At 33.4% G+C, this 27,148-nt stretch overlaps 1 protein-coding gene across 11 annotated transcripts in view; it reads left to right on the plus strand.

Annotated features, from left to right (window-relative positions):
* The first annotated feature begins 8,216 nt into the window (after positions 1-8,216).
* The window catches only part of LOC148614150 (neuropilin and tolloid-like protein 2), a 42,215-nt gene continuing 23,283 nt past the window's right edge, over positions 8,217-27,148 (plus strand). For 2 of the 11 annotated variants that reach the window (XM_088588005.1, XM_088588016.1), the window contains exons 1-3: positions 9,665-9,815; positions 13,058-13,148; positions 22,319-22,470. In XM_088588005.1, the coding sequence (XP_088444131.1) occupies positions 22,383-22,470 (88 nt within the window). In that variant the 5' untranslated portion in view covers positions 9,665-9,815; positions 13,058-13,148; positions 22,319-22,382. The other 9 variants (XM_088588009.1, XM_088588006.1, XM_088588007.1 and 6 more) reach the window with 9 other exon arrangements.

The following is a 27,148-nucleotide window of genomic DNA, read 5'->3' on the forward strand; positions in this document are numbered from 1 at the left end:
TGACAATCCTCTCTATCTTAACTCCTACTTTCATGATACATCTGCTTCGTATTTAAATTCGTAAAAAATGAAATATTTTTTTTACTTACCGCTTAAAATTGAAGAATGATGATATATTGCATAAGGATTGCAAGGATTGCAAGTATGAAAGTCGATGTGTTATTACGTCTAAGAAACAGACTTGTTGCCATCATTTTGGATATTGACTCTTTAAACCAGTTTGTGTGATAAGTCAAGATGAAGAAAAACGGCCATTTCTTCCACTACCGTTTGTCAACAAAGGTATAAATGCAATTAATTTGGCTAACATCCTCAATCACAAAAACGTCACCAACAAAATTACCCTATATTTCAAAGACAAATCCATACCAATTATTTCATATTCCTATACTTCACCCATTGCATCCAAACTTTTCAATTATAAAAGGCTATTACAGAACCTCTAGATTGAAGACTTCAAGGCTAAACCACCTGACTGTTCTTGTAAAAACTCTTTATTCACATATGGTCCTTCTGGTCACGTCGTTACGGGATATTTAACCATCATAGAAAATGCATTTCTGTGCAATATCCTTTCTAAATGTCCTAAGTACTGTGAACCACGCTCCATAAATTGGAATTATAACTTTAAAGTTATTATTGGTGCCGTCGAGGACTATGCAAGAAAATGATAAAATGAGAACAAGAAGACATTGATTCTCTTTCAGAGTTGTTAAAGGCCGTGAAGTCTTTAATTTTGAAACGAAATGAAAGTTTTAAGTAGGTCAATGAGTGCCAAGGCTACATCAGGTTTCAAAAACATTGTCTACTACACATGACAAATATATTGTCGTACCAGCAGACAAAGCCCACAACAACATTGTTTTTGTCTGCAAAACAATTTACATCGAATGTTTATTATCAACGATAGACGTAGAAAATAATAGCAAATAATAGCAGTGATAAGACCTATACTGCTACCACATTCTCCAAAGAAGAGATTGCGAAACACCATAAATCTGTGCTGTCCTCTTTTGGTCTCTCTACCAAGGACAACGATTATGATTTACCGTCTATGTACTGGATTCCTAAACTCCACAAGAATCCATACAAACAACGTTTCATAGCTAGCTGGATCTGCAAAATGTACCACCAAACCTCTTTCAAAACTTTCAACTTCTATACTCACAACTGTCAAAAAGGGTCTGCAGTCCTACCACAACAATTGTTACTCCCGTAGTGGTATTAATTCAATGTGGATCTTGAAAAATTCGAAAGATCTTTTCGAGACAATCAGTTAAAGACTATCATCTGAATATTCTAGCATTAAAACCTATGATTTTTCAACACTGTATACTTCTATTCCCCATACTCAGTTAAAATCCGACTTAAAAACATTATACATCGTTGTTTTCCAAAAAAAAGATGGTACAGCTAGATACAAATGTGTAGTTCTTGGTAGAGATTCCTCATACTTTGTAATAATCAATTCCAAATCATCTTCCAAATATACAGAGGAAGATGTTTACAAAATGCTGGAATTTATTTGTCCGGTGTGGTGGACGTGTTTTTCAACAAACGGTCAGCATTCCAATGGGAACAAACTGTGCTCCTTTACTTGCTCACCTATCCCAACACTCTTATGCGGTTGACTTTATAACTGATCTGATCCGAAAGAAAGAATATCGTTTGGCTAGATCTTTTAATCTCAGTTCCCGCTATATAGATGACGTATTATCTTTAAACAATCCTAATTTTGGGGATTTGATACATCACATCTACCCCAAAGACCTTGAGATAAAGGATACTACAGACACTGTGAGGTCATCCTCATATCTTGACCTAAACTTAGAAATCGATGGTAAAGGAAAACTATTGACCAAACTTTACGACAAACGTGGTGACATTTCATTCAGAATTGTCGACTTTCCTTTCTTCTGTGGCAACATCCCTTTAGTACCTGCGTATGGAGTGTTTATATCACAACTCATACGTTACGCCAGAGCTTGCCGAAACTACGCAGACTTTTTGTGTCGCGCTGGAACTCTAACAAATAGACTTCTGGAACAGGGTTATGTTGCTACAAGATTGAAGTCATCACTTCAAAATTTTTATGGCCGTCATCATGAACTTGTGAATCGTTATGGTGTATCCATCTGCACCATGAAAACTGATTTATTCAACGGGTAATAAATTTCATTCCTCGTGTGCCTACCTCGGACTTGACTTTTTATGAGCAACTCAGCGCGTGTTTCTAGAAAAGCAGAGGACGCTTACCCTACCGGTGCACCTGGTTGGTGCTCCCATGTTTTAGTGGAGTTCGAGTTGCTCATTTGCTTTTGTTACTTTGTATGTATGATTTTAGTTATATATGTTCTTTGTTGTGTATGTCTGTTTTCCATGTCTGGTCTTTGTCCCTGGATTGCATTCTTTTGATTACCGCCATAACCTTGGTTCCCTTGATTACTCAGTAATGGGCAGCAACAGACTGTCATCAAATGTATTAAATGTACTTCACCGGGTATCTTCAATTTTTTTAAAAGTAGTTTCTGTTAAAATGTTTATCTTAATTTTTGTCTCTGAAAAGTGTATTTAACAGATTCCTCTTACGGATCCTCTTTATAGAATGATAAGCTTACCTGTATTTAGTTTTCATCGTATTTGAAACCTCAGTTTTCGTATTTGAAACCTGAGTTTTCAGTAACATTTTTGGGGGAATTTGGATTACCTCATTTTTTTCAATCCAGATTATACCAATTAATTGTCTTTTCAAACATTTGCGTAATTAGATATAGACGAGTGCTCAGATCACTCTAAAGTGTGTGAACATGTTTGCAAGAACACCAATGGGGATTTCGTTTGTCAATGTCATGATAACTACCAAATGAATGGAGACGGAAAAACTTGTGGAGGTATCTATAAATTGTTTGTAAATTCGTCCTATTCAAATAAAATTGTCCTTTTGTCTATAAAAGAGGGATAATAAATGTTTCTATCATTTTTAACAATGTGAAAGAGTAAATTGTTTGAATAGTTTATAATATATGTAATAATTTGAATAAGATTTTAGGAATCTCCTCTCCCCGTCAAAAAAAACAAAACAAAAACAAACAAAAACAAATACAACAAATACAACAAAAATAAACCCAATGAAACACATGAAGTGCATGCGCGAAAATAATGTTGGTTTTTTTCAACAGCAGCCCAAGCTATATATATATTTTGTTGAAAATCTACATTGTTAAGTAATGGGGGAAATAGTGAATCATAATGTTTTCAGTCCATGGCTGTGTTAAAAAAAAAAGGTTTGCTCAAAGTTGGAGTATTTTTTTTCGAAATAATCTTAATGCTGTTTTATATTGATCTGTTCATCGGAGATAAAAATTTACACAGATTGTCAATCTATGAACATCAGACCTATCGATTGTTCCTTTCGGTCACTGTATGTAAGATCTAACAACACTCCTTCCACATTTCAGCAAAAATCCTTCCTGTGACAATCAATGCTGTAATCTTTGGACTACTTTTCGTAGTTGTGATTGTGCTGTTTTATTTTGCTCCGTGGAGGTTCAAAAGAAAATTGAAAATGAAATGGTCAGAAGCATTCCGAATGAAGGAAATTTATAAGAAGAACAACAATCTATAGATATACTAATCGTAAGTTGTGGTGATTTTAATTTTAAATACATTAATATATAACAGTATAATATTAACGTTTAACAAACTAACACACTTGAATTTAAGTTAAAATGAATGATATAATGAACATGACATTTCAAAATCTGTATCAATTACCGTATCAACCCAATTCTCCTACACGTGTTCTCCAACTTCATCCCGGTTGTCATGGTGAAATAGAAGACTCGTATTGATACGACATATGGTACATGTTTTGAAATGCAATATTCAGTTTCAAAATGCTACGAAAGAGATGATCTGTTGTTCAGAGTCCTATGAAATCAATCATAATATTTGAGCAGACAATAAATGAGTATAAGTGAGCAAGTTTTATAACGTTGATTCAATTAAATGTTTAAAAGTGTAAAATGAAATAGGACTGAAAAACACACGTAACATGATGTTTCATATTCTTTACTTGGCTTTGTATTGTCATAAAACACTGGACTTTTAAAGGAAGGGCAGAAAAGTAGTTCCAACAAGCGAGGTTTTTACGCATAAAATTCGCGTGTTTTTGTTTTGTTTTGTTTTGTTTTTGTTTTTGTTTTTTTTAGTAATTTTGGGCTTGGTAATTGTACATATTCCGATTAGCTAATTTCATGAACATATTGTTTTCAATACAGTATATATTCTTGTACAAGTAGCTTACATTTGATGTATATAATCAAGAATCAAGACTGTTCAATGTGTGTTATATTCTACGAAATAAAATTGTTTTAAAAAATTAGAAGACGTAGTGACGAATATGCCATGTAACTATCACCAATTTTAGATGTATACCTTGTGTTCAGCAATGGATAAAGTGGGTGGAGATATGGTCTTTATAAAAACTCTCAAAAATATATGAGATCAAAATAATACAATTTGTTTTAATCATAATAATAGAATAAAGTTTACAATCAGGCGCGGATCCAGAACAGGCATACCGGGCTTGCGCCTCCTTCTAGAATTTGGAATCAACTCTATTTCATGAAATCTTATTTTTTTTTTCACAAATTAGATTCGCTCGGGGTTTAATTATATTAACGCCCTCCCAACCCACTTCTCGAAAATGCACCAATAAGAGTCGAAACATGTACAACATAACGACGTGGTACGCTATTTCAACCACAGATGAATCGTAAGAACGACCTCAAGCACCCATTGCAAAATACCAACCTAATGGAGGTGTAAATAAATGATTTCAAATACGTCCATTTTCTAGTCATTTTAAGAAGAGAGATGATATTTTATAGACACCACTTCTGGTGTTATTCCCCACCCCTTGATCCAATGTCCATATGGCCGACCGTTTCCTAATCGTTAAATAACTCAAAAGCACTTTGTGAGGCTTTTAACAGTATTGAAACTTTATGAAAGGTTATGGTTCCAGATGTTTAATTTCGTCCTAGTCATAGAACAACGAGAAAGAGAAAAGAGCCTGTTGAAATTCGGACTACATATAATTTTTTATTCCTACTTTACTCTAATTATTGCACTCACCTTGTCCGTCCGTTACACATGTGTCATACCGATTTCTCGGCTCCTTTTGGATGGACTACTTAAATACTTTTAAAAATCTGAAGGTATGGTAATATAATGAAGAAAAAATGAAGGAAATCAGTTTTCATGACAAAGTTTTGGTTCTTCTACAATTGTATTAACTGTCAAAAGACAGGTTTTCAAGCACTTTAAAACTGCCGAGAAAAGTAAGCAGAGTCTCAAGTGAAAAAACCAAAACAAAACAAATACGTGACCTTTTTCTGCTCATTTTTTTTATAATTTTAAATCTTAATGTTTTTAAGAAAAGCCAGCTAGTATACAGGAAATAACCCAATCCGGAATAAAGGGACCTGAATCTTTAAAGCGTTTTATACCTCTTTATCTTCACAAATATTGTATATATGTATGTCAGAATGCATTACTACTAAAAATCAATATTTCCACTAAGTTTAAAGCTGCATTAGCTGTCTAATTCGTAATTTTTTTCTGTTGAAATATATCTTAACTTTGAATTATTTCTACTAATTTGTACTTTTCCTGTATAATTTCATTTGATATCCACACATAAAATGCATTAAATACATGATATATGGGTATATATATATTTATTGTCTTGCAAGACAAAAAATCGACCTAGATAACTTCGTATGCATGTGACTTCTGGTGACCTTAATCCGCGCATGTGCTGTAAGAGTCGCTTCTTTAGTAACAAATCTGATTGCAAAGCGAAAGTGGTTATTCAACGGCAAGGAAGACCGACGGACTCAAGCCTTATAAGAAAAAAGTTCGAAAATAACGCAAGGATCCTTTTGAAATTTACGTATACCTGTATTTAGTTTTCATCGTATTTGAAACCTCAGTTTTCGTATTTGAAACCTGAGTTTTCAGTAACATTTTTGGGGGAATTTGGATTACCTCATTTTTTTCAATCCAGATTATACCAATTAATTGTCTTTTCAAACATTTGCGTAATTAGATATAGACGAGTGCTCAGATCACTCTAAAGTGTGTGAACATGTTTGCAAGAACACCAATGGGGATTTCGTTTGTCAATGTCATGATAACTACCAAATGAATGGAGACGGAAAAACTTGTGGAGGTATCTATAAATTGTTTGTAAATTCGTCCTATTCAAATAAAATTGTCCTTTTGTCTATAAAAGAGGGATAATAAATGTTTCTATAATTTTTAACAATGTGAAAGAGTAAATTGTTTGAATAGTTTATAATATATGTAATAATTTGAATAAGATTTTAGGAATCTCCTCTCCCCGTCAAAAAAAACAAAACAAAAACAAACAAAAACAAATACAACAAATACAACAAAAATAAACCCAATGAAACACATGAAGTGCATGCGCGAAAATAATGTTGGTTTTTTTCAACAGCAGCCCAAGCTATATATATATTTTGTTGAAAATCTACATTGTTAAGTAATGGGGGAAATAGTGAATCATAATGTTTTCAGTCCATGGCTGTGTTAAAAAAAAAAGGTTTGCTCAAAGGTGGAGTATTTTTTTTCGAAATAATCTTAATGCTGTTTTATATTGATCTGTTCATCGGAGATAAAAATTTACACAGATTGTCAATCTATGAACATCAGACCTATCGATTGTTCCTTTCGGTCACTGTATGTAAGATCTAACAACACTCCTTCCACATTTCAGCAAAAATCCTTCCTGTGACAATCAATGCTGTAATCTTTGGACTACTTTTCGTAGTTGTGATTGTGCTGTTTTATTTTGCTCCGTGGAGGTTCAAAAGAAAATTGAAAATGAAATGGTCAGAAGCATTCCGAATGAAGGAAATTTATAAGAAGAAGCATTCCGAATGAAGGAAATTTATAAGAAGAACAACAATCTATAGATATACTAATCGTAAGTTGTGGTGATTTTAATTTTAAATACATTAATATATAACAATATAATATTAACGTTTAACAAACTAACACACTTGAATTTAAGTTAAAATGAATGATATAATGAACATGACATTTCAAAATCTGTATCAATTACCGTATCAACCCAATTCTCCTACACGAAAATAACGCAAGGATCCTTTTGAAATTTACGTATTGTGATATAATGTGGCTCAAATATGGTCATTATTCATTTGAAAACTAATCAAGAAATAGATGAAATGAAATGAAAAGAAAACACGTGCTTACCTGTGTATCCGTTATCGTTATTTTTTGTTTACCAAGGTTAAAATATTTTTAACCCACGTGTATGTCCTGTCGGCAAACTTCGTAGGTAATGGCGAAAAATAATTAGATCAGAGCTATCGATCTTCTCTGATTATAGATACGTTTTTTCACAATATCTCGTAGGTACTATCGACATTGATTGCTTCAATTGCAATACTACAAACTTATTTCATTGAATCAGCAAGATTGATTAGAATCAAAACTGAACAAATTTGACAGCTAATGCAGCTTTAAGTCTTATAAAAAAACCTGGTTAACTTTATGTACGAAACAGCGTACATCAATCTCATCTGTAAAGTGCCATCTAATAACTTAAATTTCTGAAACACCTCTGATCAAAATTAGATCAAAATTAATATCGGACACATGTTCCTCTAAATTAGATCGATACCCTTCTGATAAAGTATATTTCCTCTTTTTTCTGGAGGTGACATTGTATGAACAATTCTACTGTTTCTAGAAAAGAAGACGCTTACCTTACCGGTGCAAATTGTCCATGCTCACAGTTTTTTAGTGAAGTCCGGGTTGCTCATTTTCTTGCGTTTCTTTGTATGTGTTCTGTATTATTTCTTCGTTTTCAGAATTTGTGTGTGTGTGTATTTGCCCTGTCTAGTCGTTATCCTTTGATTATGTTATTTTTTATTGCAGTTTTCGAATTCTGGTTTCCTGAATTTTCCTTTGAGAGCTCAATATACTGTTGTTCTAAACATATTAATGCAACTACCTATTGTTGCATTTTCCTTGCCTTAATCTAATTTTGTCAATGTCGGATATTTGCTCACTATTTCCAATTTGTCTGCTGCACTTGCAGCATGATACTTGGTTAGAAATGAATGATTTTGCCCTAACGTCAATAGTGTTTGATAATATAAGTCATGAATGTGTCTTCGTGTCGTTATTTGACCTTTTAGTTTATTTTTAAAAAGTGTCATCGTTCTGTTACCTTTGATTTTATCACTTTTGTTGGCGTGGCCTGTCAGAGCTTACTTGAAGGTATGTTTACACTTATTGATGACATTTTTGGTGACTTCTGTAAGTATTTATTATTTTTATAGGGGTTAAATGATAGTGCATTTGTTGTGTTTTACCATATCTGTTCCTTTTTCTATAGTTCAATATATTTGATTTAACAGGATGTACATCGGGTACTTTAGGAATATGGAGAATTTAGTATAACTGTAACCCCGTGAGAGATCAAACGATTAATTTCTGAGTGGAATAATTACCTTGAGTACTTATGAGTGAGGTATATAACATGTCGATAAGAGGCAAAACAATCAATTTAAGGATGTTCGCTGGGCATGTTCAGCCATTTCTGTCAGATAATCGGACTCCTCTGTTTGTTTTGTTTTGTTTTTGTTTTTGTTTTATTTTTTTTTTGGGGGGAGCGGGCATCTTTATTTTTTTTTAATTTCATAGCATTGATATGTTTTCGTCAGTGATCGCCACTTTTCTTTTCATAACTTAATCAAACACACATTATAATGTTATTTGGGAAGTTTGGATGAAGTCTTTGTTATTTCTTAGGTGTTTTTAATCGATAAAACCCATTAAAACAAAACCTATGGAAAATCCAGAGAAATCCTTTTCCCGCCTAAATTTAAAATGCTTTTATATGTATCTCAAAAACAAGCCCACCGAATCATCTATTTTTTATTCTTCTATTGTTGTAGCATGAAAGATTTTGGAAGATTCTATAACCTTTTAAAATTCTTGGTATTCTTAAGTAGTGCAGCGAACATCTTTAATTCTCTCTCCGGCCCGACTCTCTCTCACCCACTTCCGCACACACGCGCGCGCATACAACGCAAACAATGAAACAGAACTCTAGACAAGCATTGTAACATTTTTGTCCAGAAAAAAGTATACAATTGATTATACACGGATGCATAATATCATATTTGTCAGGTATCATATGATTGTCTTGTGAATTATATATTATTTTGTATGTTTAGTTGTCATGTAATGGCGAAATCAATTTTTCATTTGCAACTTGAGAGGTTCTCAGTTACTTAAGAGACGTCAATAACAGCATTTAATGGCTAAATATATACAGTTTAATAAATAATTTACAATTTGAAGTTTAAAAACATTTTAGCTGAAATTGAAAGAATGAAGGTTTTCGATTCAGCAAACGGGATAGCATCAAAATGCATCTAATTTTTAACACTAAATACCATTTTATCAAATTTTAAACTGGATTTAATCGACTTTATTCATTTTAAAATATTCTTCAAATGTACGCCATAGCTCTCGACATACTTCTCTATACAAATGCAACACGTGTTCAATGATTTATATTCTCCGCGGTATCAATTGCTTTCATTGTTTGCAAAACCAATATTATTTGACTAGCGTAAAAGAAGGGATAATAAACACTATATAACAGGCATTGAAAGCCTATTGTCAAAATACATTCATTAAATCTAAGTTAAAGGGGATTTTATGTAATGAAACTGTCAGGAAACTCGGTAAGTTGTCGTATTAAATGTTGAATTTTTGGTTTAAAATGCAGTGTTGGTTGAAATGCATGGATTTTATACAAATTTTACTTCCATTATGTAAACCCGTCACACAAGTTTGTACGTCGGCCTATAAAGCAGGAAAAAACAATGACAATTTCTTGCTTTAGAATTGTATTTCACATCTTTTCAGTCTGATGACGATTTGAATTTTAATTATTCCATAGAGTTATTGGCACTCAGGCTGGGTACATAGAATCTTTGAAGCTGACGGAGTTTCTTGAAAACAAAGTTTTATCAAACACAGAATGATGGAATACGTAATATCACGAAGAAAAATAACGTTAATGTTTAAAATTTATCTTTTTAATAGATTGATTGATTGATTGTTGGGGTTTTACGCACCCCCTCCCCCCCCACCCCCCGAGCAGCAATATTTCAGCCATATCCAGGCGATGAACATGAATGATGATAAAATGAACATGGAATGATGACGAAATGAAAAATGGGATTGAATACAAGAATAATACGGGTCGACAAATTTTGATTGCCACTGGAAATAAGGAGAGATGGGTACGGTCGGTCAATTTAGCCTCCTGTGGCACAGCCCAATGGTTCATACTCCGATAGAGTACCACAGAAGGGTTTTAAACGTGCGAGGATCGTTGTACCACTATGGTTTGTGGTCAGGTTTCCCGTATTATGTAATATGCCAGGGGTACCCCATTCTACCACTTGGGGCACACAACCCAGTTGCTCTGTGGCGCTGAACTGAATAGTTCTGAGCACTATTTAGTCGCCCTTTACGACAGGCTTAGTGCTGCTGCGGGCCTATTCTTTTGACACCCGGACCCACATGGGCTCTTTCTTAATAGAGGACACGTTTCTAAATTTCCAAGTATCACGATCCGCTCAACTTGTTAGCTAGTGTAAAACAGGTCTGTTAGATTCGTATCGTCCTATAATGAGATCTGTATCGCATACTTTATCATGCTGAAGTTTCTGTATCAGCACGAGAGCATGTGGCATCAGGGCTGATATTGATCGAGGGTGGTAAGGCATGTGATACAAATTTTTCTATGTATTGTACAATTTATCATACATTTACATAGAATATTATACAAAAAACTATCCGATAGACCCTACAATAACAATGATAACGAATTCCGAGTGGTGGTGCAAAAGGTTCAACCATGCGTTAAAAGGGCGTGATAAAGGTTAGCTATGTGATAAAGGTGTAAGATTCAAATATTTGATACATGTCAAACATTTCTGACTTCATCGGATATTCAAACCTGTGGTCTTTTTCACCAAAAATCGTAAGTGTAAAATTAGTCGTAAGTTATGACGTCATAGTAAATAAAAGTATTGTGACGTCATAACTTACGACCAGTTTTACTCTTACGTTTTTTTTTGTGAAAAGGGCCACTGCTTTATGTTCTATTGAATTGTGATAAATATCTGTAATAAAACGTAAATTAAACTGTTCTCGATCAATCAAGTATGTCTAGTGTCACGTGTTTACTATATAGATTCGGGTTCGTTTGTCTTCTTTAACAAATATACTCCTGTTCTTATTTGTTATTTAACGCATGGAAACTTCAATTCTTTCTAGTAATTTGAATAAAGAATTAGTTCATCGGAGACATCTAGTGTAATATCTGAATAATTGTTCTACGGACAGGACAACATCATTCATCTTCTTTCTCTTTTCACTACTTTTCACTTATTTTGTGTGACAGTCATAATTTGGGTTGTCTACAAAACATCAAATGTTTCAACAGCACGGACTTCTGGAATGCGAAATAGACATTTTAGGTGAAAACTTTCATTTAAGGTTTAAGTTGAAGCTTTTGGGGTTTTTTAAACATCAAATGTTTTTTTCCGTTGTGGATTTCATATTTCCCTCAATATTAGTACATCTCTTCATCTTGCAATATTTAAAACAAATTATTACACAAGCTGTGGCGGTTCCGGGGCATGTCTTGTTTACATCTAAATTAAGCAAAAGAAATTTTATTTGTAATTGAATTCTAGTTGGTTAATCTTTACTTGTGATAGGCAAAGGTTATCATAGACTGAACCTGGATTTGACTTTTTATGAGCAACTCGGTGGGTATATCTAGAAAAGCAGAGGACGCTTACCCTACGGGTGCACCTGGCCCATGCTCCCAGTTTTTAGTAAAGTCCGAGTTGCTCATTTACTTTTTTTTACATTGCGTGTATTATTTTGGTTATTTTATGTTCTTTGTTGTGTGTGTCTGTTTTCCATGTCTGGTCTTTTTCCCTGGATTACATTCTTTTGATTTCCGCTAGAATCTTGGTTCCCTTGATTACTCGTTCACATAAATTTAACTAATAATGTGTGGTAAGCTTGACCACAATTACTCATCTTTTTTTTTAAAAAAAAAGCTTACTTACAGTGTAAAACTGAAACACCTTTATAATATTTTATCCAAGACTTCTAGTTATTAAATTGCAAGATCATTCAAAGTCACCATGTATGGTCCTAAGGCCATTCAGGATGTGGAAAGCATTCTTACATTTTTGTATGACGGAGTTATATCGCTTTTTAATAGACCAACTAACAAAATAGAGATTTTTTTCCTTATATGAAGAATCGAGCACCATGTGTTCATTTGTCTCCTCCTTCCTGAATTATTCCATCGTCTAAATCAAAAGAATAATTATTAGCTTTTATTCAACGTCCTGACATCAACGCGGGAAATGTGGTCTAATGTATATCTTTGCCATCCTCTGAGCGAAAATAATTGATGATGTGACAGAGTAATTTTGTGTCAGTAATGTCCAATTTATGTTTACTCTTGTTTCTTTACCAATAGATAATTCTAGAGAATTCCGAAGGTTAATTCTGAAAAATTAATGGCAGACAACGACGGTGCTGGAACCGAAACATAAAATCGAGTCAAATCAATATTATATTTTGGAAGAAAAATATGCCGAGCTTTAATCAAATTTATAATTAACTTTCTCTAGAAGCCGATTTCTACTTGAGCAGCTATTATTAGAACATCCATTAAGAAACTGTGTTTTCGCTGAACGATCAATACACGCCATTCCTTTAGGGGAAAAACTCGCTCTGTAATTGGTAGAAATTTACTAAAATCAAATTTGTGACCCTAGAATCTGAGGATAAGAAGAGAATAATATTTTACAATGTCATTTGTTATTGAGATAGTATCATGTCATCCCAGTCAATGATTTGTAGTAAATTCATTTGTTATTTACAGAAATTGTCTATTAAATGAGATTTACAGAAATGGTTGCTAAGGAATCGGTATCGTTGGGAATATGATAGGTATTAACGTATTCTAAAGATCGGTAAGTTTTACATGTGTTGTTTAAATAATATAAATACAATACGTTGATTTCAATGAATATGATATTATATTGTTCTTTATTCTCCTATGGCAAGTAATTACCCCTGTTATAAAAGATAAACCAATGAATTCTATCCTTATTTGTGTTCATGAGATTAAAGAAATGTTTGAAATAGTTTTGTATAGTTACTTTGCTTTTCTACTCTGTGTCAGTAAGTACCATAACTTTCAATTGTGTCTCTTCAAAATAAATTATTTTGTTTATAATTTTACAAGTACTGTTTAGAAACAATCCCCATCTCAAACAATGTGAAATCAAAACACTTATCTTTGTAATTTCAATGACACGTTTTGGGTATTTTACACATTCTGTTGTGGTGTTTAAAGTCGAGTAAATTTTCACAGTTTAAGAGGCTGTCCATGTAGAAACCAGACAGTCCCTAAGATATGGATGACACATGTTAAATTTTATCCTACGTTATTTTTGTTCCAATGTAATGTTTATATATGTGTGTGTGTGTGTGTGTCCTATAGTACAAGGATTTTTGTAAATCCACAATGGATGGCTCAGAAAATTATTTTACAGTTCCTTAAGAAAGGAACCAAATTTTGCACAAAATGAAAGAGTTTTCTCCCTTTTTCAATGATTTTCAACGCTTGCTAAGTTAGTCATTTCTCTTTAACCGTTGCAGTAAATCATAAACCAATATTCAAATTTGAGAAAAGATGCATTTTCGTTATGAACGAGATGAAAATTTTTTGAAAACAATGTCATGTGCCACCCACTGCCTGGTTTTTGTGTGGATCACTAGACGATTTATTTTCTTTTCAAACAGAGTGAGTCTATTGTTGTACTTGTTTCAGTTATATCCCTATAATCAAATAACATTTTCATCTTTGATTTCAATTTAATAATAGATTGATTGATTGATTATTGTTCACGGTTCTTTAGAGATATTTTAGGAATTTTGAGACGAGAATGTTTGACCAATCGATCACACAGACCCTGTGTTGTACTAGTCCGGCTCACTGAGTAAGATCCTTATTGTGCTAGCTCACAGGAGCACTAGTCCGTTCACATTTTTCTGATTCCAAGTTAGCAAGTCGTCGCTTTGTCCCCTTACTATTGTGTGATTGTCGGAGAATTTGCAACTCGGCCGGGGATCTAACCCATGATCTCACACACTCGAGACGAGCACGCTACGCCGGGACCACACTCAATAGGAGTACATATTGTTTGTCCAAAAGTGAACGTCTTTAACTTTGAATTTGGGTGGTCATACTTTTGTTCAAATTAAATTCCCAATGATCTAAGTTGAACTTTCAGATGGTTGTTCCTTAATCTCGTGCACTACAGCACTTCACTTATTTATGATTTTAAGTTTTCAGACACTCAGTTTGTATACATATAATAATCATGATTTCAGAGTGTTTTGACAGGTTCTATCATTTAAATTATTTACCTGTTCTGCTAATGACTCACTGAAGGTGTCTACACCCAGAAACCTTGATCAAGAATTAAACAAAATCGTTTTAACATAACATTACATTCTCACTCTAAGCCTTTAGTTCTGGCATCTTGTGAAGGAATTAAACACCATAATCTAACAATTGTGAACACATGTTGCTTTAAAGTTCTAAATTGTATAATAACCGTTCAATAACCTAGCAATTTTAACTTATGACAGAATAAAACATAAAACACGACAGTATTTAAATACTGTATTCTATTACATACAATATCAACTGAAATATATAAAAACACATCCTTTGTTAAGTATCTATCCAGCTAAGAATCATACAAAATGTGATTCATGGGTGAAAAGCCTACATACTTTTTGATATTTGCTTGAATTGCCATAGTAAACAGAAATTAACATTCGGTTTTTCATTTAACCTGTATTCTTAGGAGATATACATTATATAGAATGCACTGTAGATTTCAAAACTAAGGGATATAACACTGTAAATGAAATTCAAATACAATAGAGTCTATTGGATTTTTAACGTTGATTATCTCCTTAGAGCAGGCAGATTGGAATGAATAATTATACATTTCATAATATAGACCCATAAACAACTTTATTATAAAAATAAAAATATGTAGCTTTTTTTTGTGGTGTATCACATTTTTCAGATTTTACATGATTCTTACAAAGATAGCTACTTAACAACTAAGTTATTACTTATAACTCCACTTCCAGTTAGAAATTTGTCGAACTATATGAGGGACAAAAACAGTCAAGACTTTGGTTGAAGTAGAAAAAAATAACGGATTTTCACACCTTTCCACCCAAAATATGTTTTTTTCATAATATGCAATTAAACAGAATTCATTAGATACCCAACTCTATAGTCGTTGTCATCGTCTTTGTCATAAAAACCATTTGAAAAACAGATCATTTGCATAACACTTGAAGACGCTTACTACACCTGGTCAATGTTATCATTTTTTGTTGTTATTTTGGGTTATGTAGATTCGCTCATAAAATTACTTTTATGTGTTCTATCTATCATTTTCCCAATGATGTTTGTAACACTGATCGTACTGCTCAATTCGTGCATGCAAGAAACAAAAATGAATATATGCAGCCAACCACAACGAAAACTGACTGTGTAAGCCATAAGATAATGTTATGCTTTTTTAACAACTTAGATGAAACATGCCTTGATGTTTATCGTAGTCTTCATTTTAACTACATTTCTATCTACATTCGTATCTATACAATCATTTAAAATGTTATAAAATATACACGAAAGAGTCCCTTAATAGTTATCACTTCAGATATGACAGTGACAATCTAGGAATACATCTTAATAGGAAATTACAGTAATAAAGATCATTCATTTTCTGATGAATTGATACTGATTGAAAGCGGTTTTGGTTATTCTTATAATCTGATCAAAAGACCAGTACCCAAGCAATGATAAATATCATCTACTGGCCAATAGATGACAATTGTTTCACAGAGTTCTCCAGTATGATCTGATGACTTTGTTGAATTGTAGTATACAACTTAAACAACCTTGTCATTGTAATAGTATTATAGTTGTTGTCGCAGACATACTTTGAAATTCGATATGAAGTTCTTTTATCATACGTTTTTTTTTTTCAGAATCGGAATCAGTATCATTATCATTAAAAACATTACATGGTACTTGAAATTTCAAACAAATCTTTTATTTAAACATGTTTGGCTCTGTATCTTAATTGGGTAGTAAAAAGTTAAATATTAACTATGCCAAAATTGTCTTTAATCGTTTGCAAGTACCAATCCACCTGTAATATTTTGCTATAACAAGTATCTGTCAAGAGAAGAAAGTGGACATGGCGAATATGTCTAAGAAATACCAATCATACCCAACTGTCAATAAAATGCTAAAGCATTCTGTAGGCCTCCTACCTCAGATGAGAAATTCCCCACACTCGGAGTCTGCCTTCAACATCCCCTGGAAAGTGATCAAATAAATTTTACTAAATTTCTGACTGTCTTATCAGAATCAATCTTGTAGCTTTTCTCATATTTTGGATTTTCTTAAATAAAGTTAATCCTGTCTTTAGCGAATTCTCTAGCATTTTCTTCATAGAGGTTCAAAATACTATTTATTGATTAGGAGGAACGCCTTAATATAACTTGTTTATGATATTTTTTTTCTATATTCTTTCGGTTGGTTCAGACAGGCCACGTATTATTTTAATTCTCAAATTCAGAACAGTCTGTGACTTGCGAAACATACCCTAGACTTTTTATAGAGGTTTGGCAACTGTTATTTAATGTTTGATTAAAATATCGTGATAAGTGCTAAAGTTTAAGATTTAAAGGGTTCACTTTATTTAATAATATAATGCTTGCACTAACTGGACTGAAACTTGAAGAAAAAGTGTTTGGCTGAACTTCGCATACTTTTCGTCGATCCCTATCCGGATTAACATAGATTACAGTCTTATGTCTAAATACAATCGCCTCTGTAATTCTAGGACTGCTTCCGGTATTACTATGTATCAATCCGTTATCTTAAAGGCTCAGCCGTACAAGATCGGATTTATTTTACAATGCATGAGCCCTATTCCTCATAAATCTGCGATAATGTTGACGGTGCAGTGGCGGATCCAAAAGGGGGAGGGGGGGTGCCCCTCCTTAGAAAAACAATTGTTGAAAAATTGTGTGTAAACCATGAAAAACATTCACTTCGTGATTCTCACCGGTGTTCCTGTCAAGAATTTTTTTTTTTGCACCCGCCCTTGCGTAAAACTCCGAATCCGCTACTGTGGTGTATTGAACTAATTTACATAAAGGAACTAGGGTTTAGCTCTGAGTTTGGTAGGGGAAAAAAAGCTTTAAAATAGCGAATATATTTCCTGCGCGGGTCAAAATAGTGCAGTGTTTTACCACATTCAGACAGACAGTCATTTATTTTCAAAAGGTCTATCTGCAGCAACTGTACTAAAAGAAGAAACGAACATCTGGCATTGTGCATTGTCTAATGAATTAGTCATGACATCATATTGAAGAGCAATTTGCACGAAAATTCCTTTACGGACATGCAGTAATCGAGATATTTCCAATGTAACAGTAAGGCACATTCTGAGTGATTGTTTCTAACCACCATCTATCTTAGGCTGAAGAACTAATATTCATACAAAACGATTAATGATCACTTTTATTATCTAAGGGAAAGACCAATATCTTGATTAATATAGAGTGGAGGTCGGTAAATGGCCAGTGTATCTTACTGTTCTGATATTGACTAATAATGTTCTATTGGACGTGCAGTTAGTTCCTAAGTTTGCCAATTCGTATATATATATCTCCGTCGGAATTGAGCTTCCCAATTACATTCGAAACGAGCAAATAATTGACCAGATGTGCATTCATCCCACCATGTTTTCAAATCTCAGCTGCTATCGTTTTAAAATATATTAAAAGGAAGATAAAAAGTTCCTTAATATTTCGTTTAGGAGCCTACTATGGTAATGTTCATGAAAAAAGCATCGATAGGCAAAAGTGCTTCTAACATATATATGATATTTTTAATAACAATGGTCACCGATTCACTATTTTCTATTTAAGTCAGACCAATTTCATTGTTGTTAGATTAAATGATGTTCGATTCTTGTGGTTTTACGGATTGACAGTAAAGCTGTGAAACCGATACCTTTCCACCCACGTTAGTTTGTCTAGACATGTCACCATTGGGAATGAATGCTACGAACTCGTTGAAAAACGATTAATTATAGTCAAATACTGATTAATAGGTACCTCGAACGTGTTTTAAATGACTAGGACTTGTAATAACCGAAACAATTTCTATTCATAGAACGTCAGCTTTATTGAATTGACTATCTGTGAGATACAGTATAAAAGCAATAGTAAATATCAACTAAAGGTCAATAGATTACCATTTTCTCTTATTGTTCTGTCTCTATATCGTAGACCACTGTTATTACCAATACAAAAATGTTAAATGAACAGGAAACACGTTGTATTGAAAACCTAGTCATTGTTGATATACTAAAGACTAGGTATGTAAAAGGAGAACTAGGGCAAATAATCAGACCGATTAGTCTGTGTGGATCTAGATAGATGCATGCGACGGATAGGGAACATATTGGTATATACATCTAGCAGAGGTGCATGCGACGGATACATCTAGCAGAGATGCATGCAACGGATAGGGAACATATTGGTATATACATCTAGCAGAGGTGCATGGGACGGCTAGGGAACATATTGGTATATACATCTAGCAGAGGTGCATGCGACGGATAGGGAACATATTGGTATATACATCTAGCAGAGGTGCATGGGACGGCTAGGGAACATATTGGTATATACATCTAGCAGAGGTGCATGCGACGGATAGGGAACATATTGGTATATACATCTAGCAGAGAGGCATGCAATGGCTAGGGAACATATAGATTGTTTGAATTTTAGCATAATTTAAATTTCCTATGTATAGTAGTACTGTTCCGTACTACTATACATCGTGTACTAAGTTACAGCCCTAAATTAATCCTACGAGGAGGAACGACCCGGCCAGCGAAAGCTATATTTCATAAAGCCTAGCTGGCCGAGTGGTCTAGGGCTATGGACTTAGTGTAGGCGGTGTTGCAGTAGATGTCACAGCGGTCCGAGTTCGAGTCCCGTGGAGGGAAAGACCAAAAATTTGCTTCGCAAATTTGACGGTTCTAACATCGTTGGGAATTTTTCAGACCCTTCTATAAGTTTACATTATCTTCCTAGTATCAGTTTGATCCGATGGGGCAGTGTAGAGAATAGAGTCGTCACATTCTGAGACGTTTATGTATATTAAAAGAATTCTTAATAAGATCGAACATTGTGCTTACCTTGAACTTATGGCATGTGATTTTTATTATGCAGATTATACTAAGCAATATATACTAAAACATATTTTCAAATTATGACAAAACCATCTTTCAGATTTCTATTTGTTTACTTTCTTAGATGTATATGTAGGTCAATACAAAGTTATATGGACAGCTAGGATATTATATGGATTCCTCATTTTTAAATAAAGAATGCTGGGTCATGATGAAAAAAAAGATGTTTGCGTTTCTCTGCTCTTGTGCATGAATATGAGTAAACTATATTTGAAAAGTATAGTTCGTGGTACTTGGGTCAAATTGCACTACGAACTATTCGATACGTGAACAAACAGTGAACAATTCTCATGTTACATGTAGATGAAATTAAATTTTACCTTTGTGTAAGCAAAGTATGTCTAATATATGAGTAATTGGGAACTACATGTATATGCATGTATGTATGAATGAATTAATGATCCTACCTTATTCACCGAATCGTCAGACAAACGGTGCTTTTTTTCAGTTTGTTTGTGTTCAAAATCGTTTCTTCGTAGGTTTCTTTTCTTCAGAATTGTCAACTTTCCTTTCATTTGTCGCAACATCACTCCTGTACCTGCGTGTGGACTTTCATACCACAACTCATACATTATGCCAGAGTTTGCTGTAACTACACAGCCTTTTTGTATCGCGCTAGACTTCCTACAATTAGGCTTCTGGAACAGGTATATGTTGCTACAAGATTGTCATCAATACAGAGGTTTTATGGTCGTCATCATGAATTCGTGGATCATTACGGTGTATCCATATGCACCATTGAAACTAATTTGTTCAACGTATCATAGTTTTCCTTTCCTCTTTCGTCTACTTAACTTTTTATGAGCAACTCGGTGGGTGTTTCTAGAAAAGCAGAGGACGCTTACCTTACTGATGCACCTGGTCCATGCTCCCATTTTAAGTGGAGTCCGAGTTGCTCATTTATCATTTACTTTTGTTACTTTGTATGTATTATTTTAGTTACTTTATGTTTTTTTGTTGTGTTTGTCTGTTTTCCATGTCTGGTCTTTGTCCCAGAATTACATTCTTTTGATTTCCGCTAGAATTTTGTTCCCCTTGATTGCTCTTTAAACCGTAAAAGGAAATGGGTTACACTTCCACACTAATTACGAGAATTTGTACGACTAAGATATTCTTGCTACCTTCATCTGAAATCTAAAAGTAAAACGAAGATATATCGAGAATTGCATGAACAGGTTGAAAGAGTAATCAAGGGAACCAAGGCAAATGAGCAACTCGGACTCCACTAAACACTGGGAGTATGGACCAGGTGCACCGGTAGAGTAATTTTTGAAAAAAATAAATGATGAAATAAATTATAACCAATATATTAGTTATCATTTATCTGTACCTTGTATTAAGTGTTTTTGTCTAATATCTTGACTTTGCATATTTTAAGAATGTTTTCCGGTTGGAAACAGTGATGACCTTTTCATCGAGGAGAGCTGGTATAAATTATATAATATATCTAATAAAACTGATGTTAATCATTTTTCCATTCAATCTTGATGATTATTGTATATTTCAATATCAAACAGTATCGTCAAGCCATCTTTTTATGCAATACAATCGGTATATCAGATACTGCAGTATTCAATTACATTCCTATTATTTGTTCTCTTTGAAGTCTTCGAGATCTTTTGATCTTTCCAACGCTTGTTCTGTATTTTTTGTCTCTTCCTTTCTATATAATAGAATGTCTGTAGTATTGATCAATTAGTGCCAAAATGGACGCGCCGTCGCACATCATTAACAGAGAACTGTTAAAACCGTACGGAATATGCCTCCAGCATGCATCTGAAAATGGCAATTTGACTTAATACCGCTATTCAGGAATATTGATATTTTCGTGGTTGTCAATTAGGTGCAATGATTTTTCTTGTTTAAAAATTATTTCCACATTTTTTTTGTTATTTCGTCCTGATAAGAATACACTAATGTTTTCCATTCTTACCAAAGAGTCGAAAGTTTTCTAAATGTATTTGATCGGTCTAAAATTTCTGTGGAGCCTTAAAGTCGCTTTCTGTGAAATGAATAGACACTGCAGTCGTAATGGGAAAGATATAATCCAGATGGACACACCATTTGTTCTCATAGCCGTAGTTGACAGTTTTTATGACAAATTTGTAGCATTCAGAAGATTTTATTACGTCAAGATCGTTCACCACAATATTTGAATGATCGAAACTTCAATAAATGACTCAGAGATAGGGACTTTTTTTTCTAGAAAAGCAGATGTGCAACATAATGGGAAATACAAAGTATTTAATAAAGCGTGTTTATTTAAAGTAACAGACCAATAGTAGGTTATATTTGAAATTCGTTTGATGACGACAATGAAATATATATCGTTAATTCTAAAAACGCTATGAAAGTTTCATTGTACAAGTAAACTAAGAGAGTAAACACTAAACATGCAGAAGATACAAACCGGGCGCAATAATCATATAAACGACAATGCAATGACATAGTTTATACTTTCCACCAATGAAAAGGTTTATTTCTGTCGTCGTAGTTTTCAACTTGTGCATGCAAAAGATGCGATGATGCGACTTGAGTGAGTTGTCAGATTTACTCGACCGAGACCCCTGGTTATTATGGAATGTTTTTGTTTTTTTGTTTTTTTGCTTTTTTTTTACATATTTCTTCAATCAGTGACATTTAGGTCCTAGTTGTATTTTAATATCCTCCTTAGTAGGAACCTGAATTCTAATCATTTTAAACATAAACTGGAGTGTTGTATTTTTCTGATGACTACCCATTAAACACATTTTTCTTTGCTACAGATTTATGAAGAATATGCATGACGTGTAAGTTGGTTGATCAGAGAATGGATGGGATCCTTCCATCATGGTGTATCGTTTGATCTGTGCTGTTGTGGCTCTAATGACTTGCTCTTGTCTACCTCAGATTGGGAAGAAAGCATCTAATCTAACGGGTAAGGCCAGACTTTTATTCCCAATGAATTATATCAGTAAATCACTCATTTCAAAGAAGAATCATGATGGCAACATTCGAATTCCGATATGATTAACATTACAATAGAAATGTAGGGTTTTATTAAATATTTTCATAAATGTTTTTGAAGTCTGTATTTTTTTTTTTTTTTTTTGGAGATCCAATGTGTATCCTCTAGAGTACAGACGTACTCTTAAACAGTCTGCTTTCACTGGTTATGCCAATTCCAATTAACGAATTTAGAATGAAAAAATCTCCATGTTATATATTAAGCAAGTTTTCTAACGAATAAATTAAATAGAAGGCTTACATGTGCGCTACAAATACGTTTTGTTTGTGTCACTGGGACCAGCATCACGTACATGTATGTCCGGTTACCTAATTTCAATGTTGAAATAAAACTCTCATTTTCGATTTAAAAAAGTATTGAATAAGAAGTTTTTAAAATTGTCTTTTATTTTGAAAATCATGTATCTTGTTGCAGATTTTCATCATGTATGCAACATACGAAATTAAGACGGAATGATTTACATTATTATACTTTAGAATATGAAACCTGAATTAAAGGATGGGTGGTAGAATATGTAGGAATAAGAGATGCTAAATTACTTTAAATGAAAAAAAATGAATTAATAGATTTTTAAGAGTTTTTTGAAAAACAGCTGTAATAATATTTTTATAATGAAAGATATTTTGAAAGACTCTTGATGTGTTTCTGCAGAGTTTATAACATAAGCCTGAACCTTAAAAAAAGCTAGCTCTTAAGTAATTACTCTGCCACATTTAAGGAGGTATATTTAGGGTAAGGGACACAACTCTTTCAAATCATTGGAACGTTTGTATACAGCATTTTACATCAATCTCATGTACGCATCAAAGTAACTTGGACTAATTTCATTCTGCTTCAAATGAAAGCTTGAAAGACTTTAGTGAAATTAAATGCGATACAAACACATCACTGATTTCATTTCTCCTACTACTAAGTAACGACTCCAGTTATGGCGGTAAGGGATAGAATAAATATGGCTTTTAGTCGTCTGCATTTCTTATAGTGGGGAGGAAGGTAGGATAATACTTTTCCATTACCAGTACCCAATCGGATATTGAACGGGCTCTGTTGACACTTTACCTAATAGCTTTGTCGAGGAAGGAATTAGTCAGGAAATGAAGAGAGCCATTCTTTAGATGATTAAATCACACACATCATTAGGGTTCACGATACGTAATTTCAACAGAGAATCCAGAGAATCCCTGAAGAGTTCTACTCAGTGTCAAAACAACAATTCCAGTTTATTCATGATGTCTGAAAACGTTTAAATTTACTAGAAACGTGTACGATATCGACAAAGACCTTCCAAAATATCGATCAGTTTTTGGTGAAGACAATGGCTGGTCATATGGCTATCTAACTTGAATCATGGCCAAATAAAGTATGATTATTCTGCCTATATAGACTTGATCCTATTTGTTTACCATTTACGATTATATACTGCAAATTAGTTTCAAATAAAGAACTTCATGGGTGGAAATTAGATTAAAGAATAATTCAAATTTCACGTACAATATTATTTAAAGAACTATTATGTTGACAAGTAAAACTACTATTCACAGTCTGTTCTTTTTTTCCTTATTTATGTTCAAGGAAATAAAGCATATTTAGAAATTGTAAGATACCTCTTTAAAGGAATTACTTATACCTTCAATCGAATTTGAGTCAAAGATTATGTGAAACCATGATGTTATATGTACCTAAGTCATTGAAATAACGCTTATTGTAAAAGATATATTTAAAAAAAAAACACAACAAAAAAGAGATAGTTGTATCAGACCTGTTCGCTAGGAAAGAAAACATTGGCTTCATCAATAAGGGATAAGTATCGTTATAAACTTTGTTGACCAGATTTAAGGTGTGAAACAGCACCACATTTATGTACTTATAGCAGACTAAAGACAGGTATATTAAAAAAGAGTAGAATAAATACAAAAGTGTTGTGTTATAAGAAATAAATAAAGCAGAAAAAGTCTGTAAAACAGTACAGTGATGCCTAATGCCTAAGAAAGGAACTGATCATTTGAAACGGTTCAGTATCCGGACTAATTTCTATGAAGTTCATCAACTAGAATTAATAAATGCTTACAAAAATGTGTTATAAATGCGAACATTTGAAATTGTTAACACAGCAGTATGTCGAAATATCGAAAAAAAAATATCACAATAGTCAAATTTAAACAAAGCGAAATAGACTGGTAAATACAGAAAATTCATGTTACTTCATTGAAACTTTCAAGTGAGTAGAACATGTCTTCCGGTAGCTAATAAATGCATCACCAACGAAAGGGGATGGACGTTGAATTTTGGGCGGGATAATATGTTTTTTGTATTAAAAGAAGAACTTCCCGTTAATTATAGAAAAAAATGTACATAAAATAACATAAACAGTTTTTCGACATTCGACATCGGTACGGTCCAACAAGCATATAGCCAGCAAATGTTGCAGATATCTAATAACCAATCTGTAATCCAGGATTGCGTAAGATAAAAATGAGGTGTTCAGAAGGAAATCTTAGGTCAGTATACTTGTTCATGTGGTCCCTAAAGTCAAGATACATGGTAAAGTTGTACATCTTAGTCGCATCAATAAGTTGTCTGAACATATTAATACTCGTTGTACTTTTGTCTAACTTGTACTTACAAAAGTACTCTGCTCTTGTCTAGCTTTATCTAAATTCAACTTTTGTCACACACTTAGTGATCAAAATTGTTGATTTTAATATTCAACGGGTCATAGTTTTCCTTTCCTCGTTTGTCTATCCCGGACTTGACTTTTTATTAGCAACTCGGCGGGTGTTTCTAGAAACGCAGAGGATGCTTACCCTACCGGTGTACCTGGTCCATGATCCCAGTTTTTAGTGGAGTCCGAGTTGCTCATTTGCTTTTATTACTTTGTATGTATGATTTTAGTTACTTGATGTTCTTTGTTGTGTATGTCTGTTTTCCATATCTGGTCTTTGTCCCTGGATTGCATTCTTTTGATTACCATTATAACCTTGGTTCCCTCGATTACTCTTTAATACAAACAAACCTTTCATTAACTGTATTTTTTAAGTTTTCTTTTTATTTTATTGTAAACAGTGTTTCATTCAGTAATATTACATATCAGAAGCGAAGCGAATATAATATAATTTTAGAAATTCTCTATTTTTATATATCTCTTACCAAGTAATATGGATTCGAACCAAATACTGTATTGCCTAAAATTAATGCGGAAATAGTCGATTGGTGCGATATGAGAAGTTTTCTGGCCTGATTTTGTATTGCTCTCCACAAAGAAAAAAATTAAGTTTTTACCGATGAAATGATTGTTATGTAAATAATCTTCAATATTTCATATATTCTTTTTTGTTATATAAGCAAAGGGAATAGCATGGCGGCTGATTTTGATGTTCGTGTTCTTCTGAATAAACTACCTAATCTTTTCATCCGGAAATGAGGTATATACTGCTATATTGCGTTCCGAAAGTCATTTTTGCACTGTACTGTGTGATTGCTGGAAAATAGGCTGTATTGGAGTTAAATTATAACTATTTTGTTTTTACTTACAAAACACTACCCAAAATTGCTTTCTTTGGGTAATGCATTGTCAAAATGACATTTGCCGACGTACTACAACTGTTACAAATATCCCACTTCATCTCTGCGAGATGAAGTAATTTATTAAACGATTCCTGCTAAATCTTTCATGAGTCTTGACAGAAAAATTGAGTTAGGCCAAAATAATTCAGGAAAGGAATGAAAACTTAATTAACTTTTCAAGATACTTAATTTCTTCATTGATTTTAGAAGTTAAAAGAACTATTAATGAAGAATGGATGCTATTAGAGTTACGTCGACAAATCGAGTGTTCCTACAATTTCGAAGGGCTTCCGCAGAAAATTAAAATTTTATGTCAATGATGGGTTATGGCATCCATTTGATGAAGCAAAATATCATTTAAAGACGATTAAGAAGACATTTAGAGATTAGAAACTACTGGTTATAATAGGATCATTCAATCAGTACTTTTACATTGCAATTTAACTTCGGCTTTTGGTATAAAAGAGTGATCAAGGGAACCAAGGTTATAGCGGTAATCAAAAGAATGCAATCCACAGACAAAGACCAGACATGGAAAACAGACATACACAACAAAGAACATCAAGTAACTAAAATCATACATACAAAGTAACAAAAGCAAATGAGCAACTCGGACTCCACTAAAAACTGGGAGCATGGACCAGGTGCACCGGTAGGGTAAGCGTCCTCTGTTTTTTCACCCAAGAACGACATGATTCAAACATGCAGTGAACATAAGAACTAAAGGAAATAAATTGTGACTTTAAGGCTGTTAATTTCTGTAAATACATTATACTAAAGCAATGATTACCTATTGACCCCTTTTGTGCTAACTGTGGGATAGTCGATAAGCATACGCAGAGCATGCGCATTATTCATTTCCGCGAGGAAAATTCATTTGTTCCACCCAAGCCTTACCCCGCGGACGTGTATATTGAGCATGCTCATCAACTTACCACAAGAGGGTCTATTGAATAAATATTTAACTTTATTTCAATATAGCAATATATGATCCATGTTTAAGATTTTAAACAATGTAGTAACT

Source organism: Perna viridis, chromosome 6, assembly GCF_037379345.1.
Source record: "Perna viridis isolate PV_CMFRI_1.1 ecotype Kerala chromosome 6, ASM3737934v1, whole genome shotgun sequence".
NCBI lineage: Eukaryota > Metazoa > Mollusca > Bivalvia > Mytilida > Mytilidae > Perna > Perna viridis.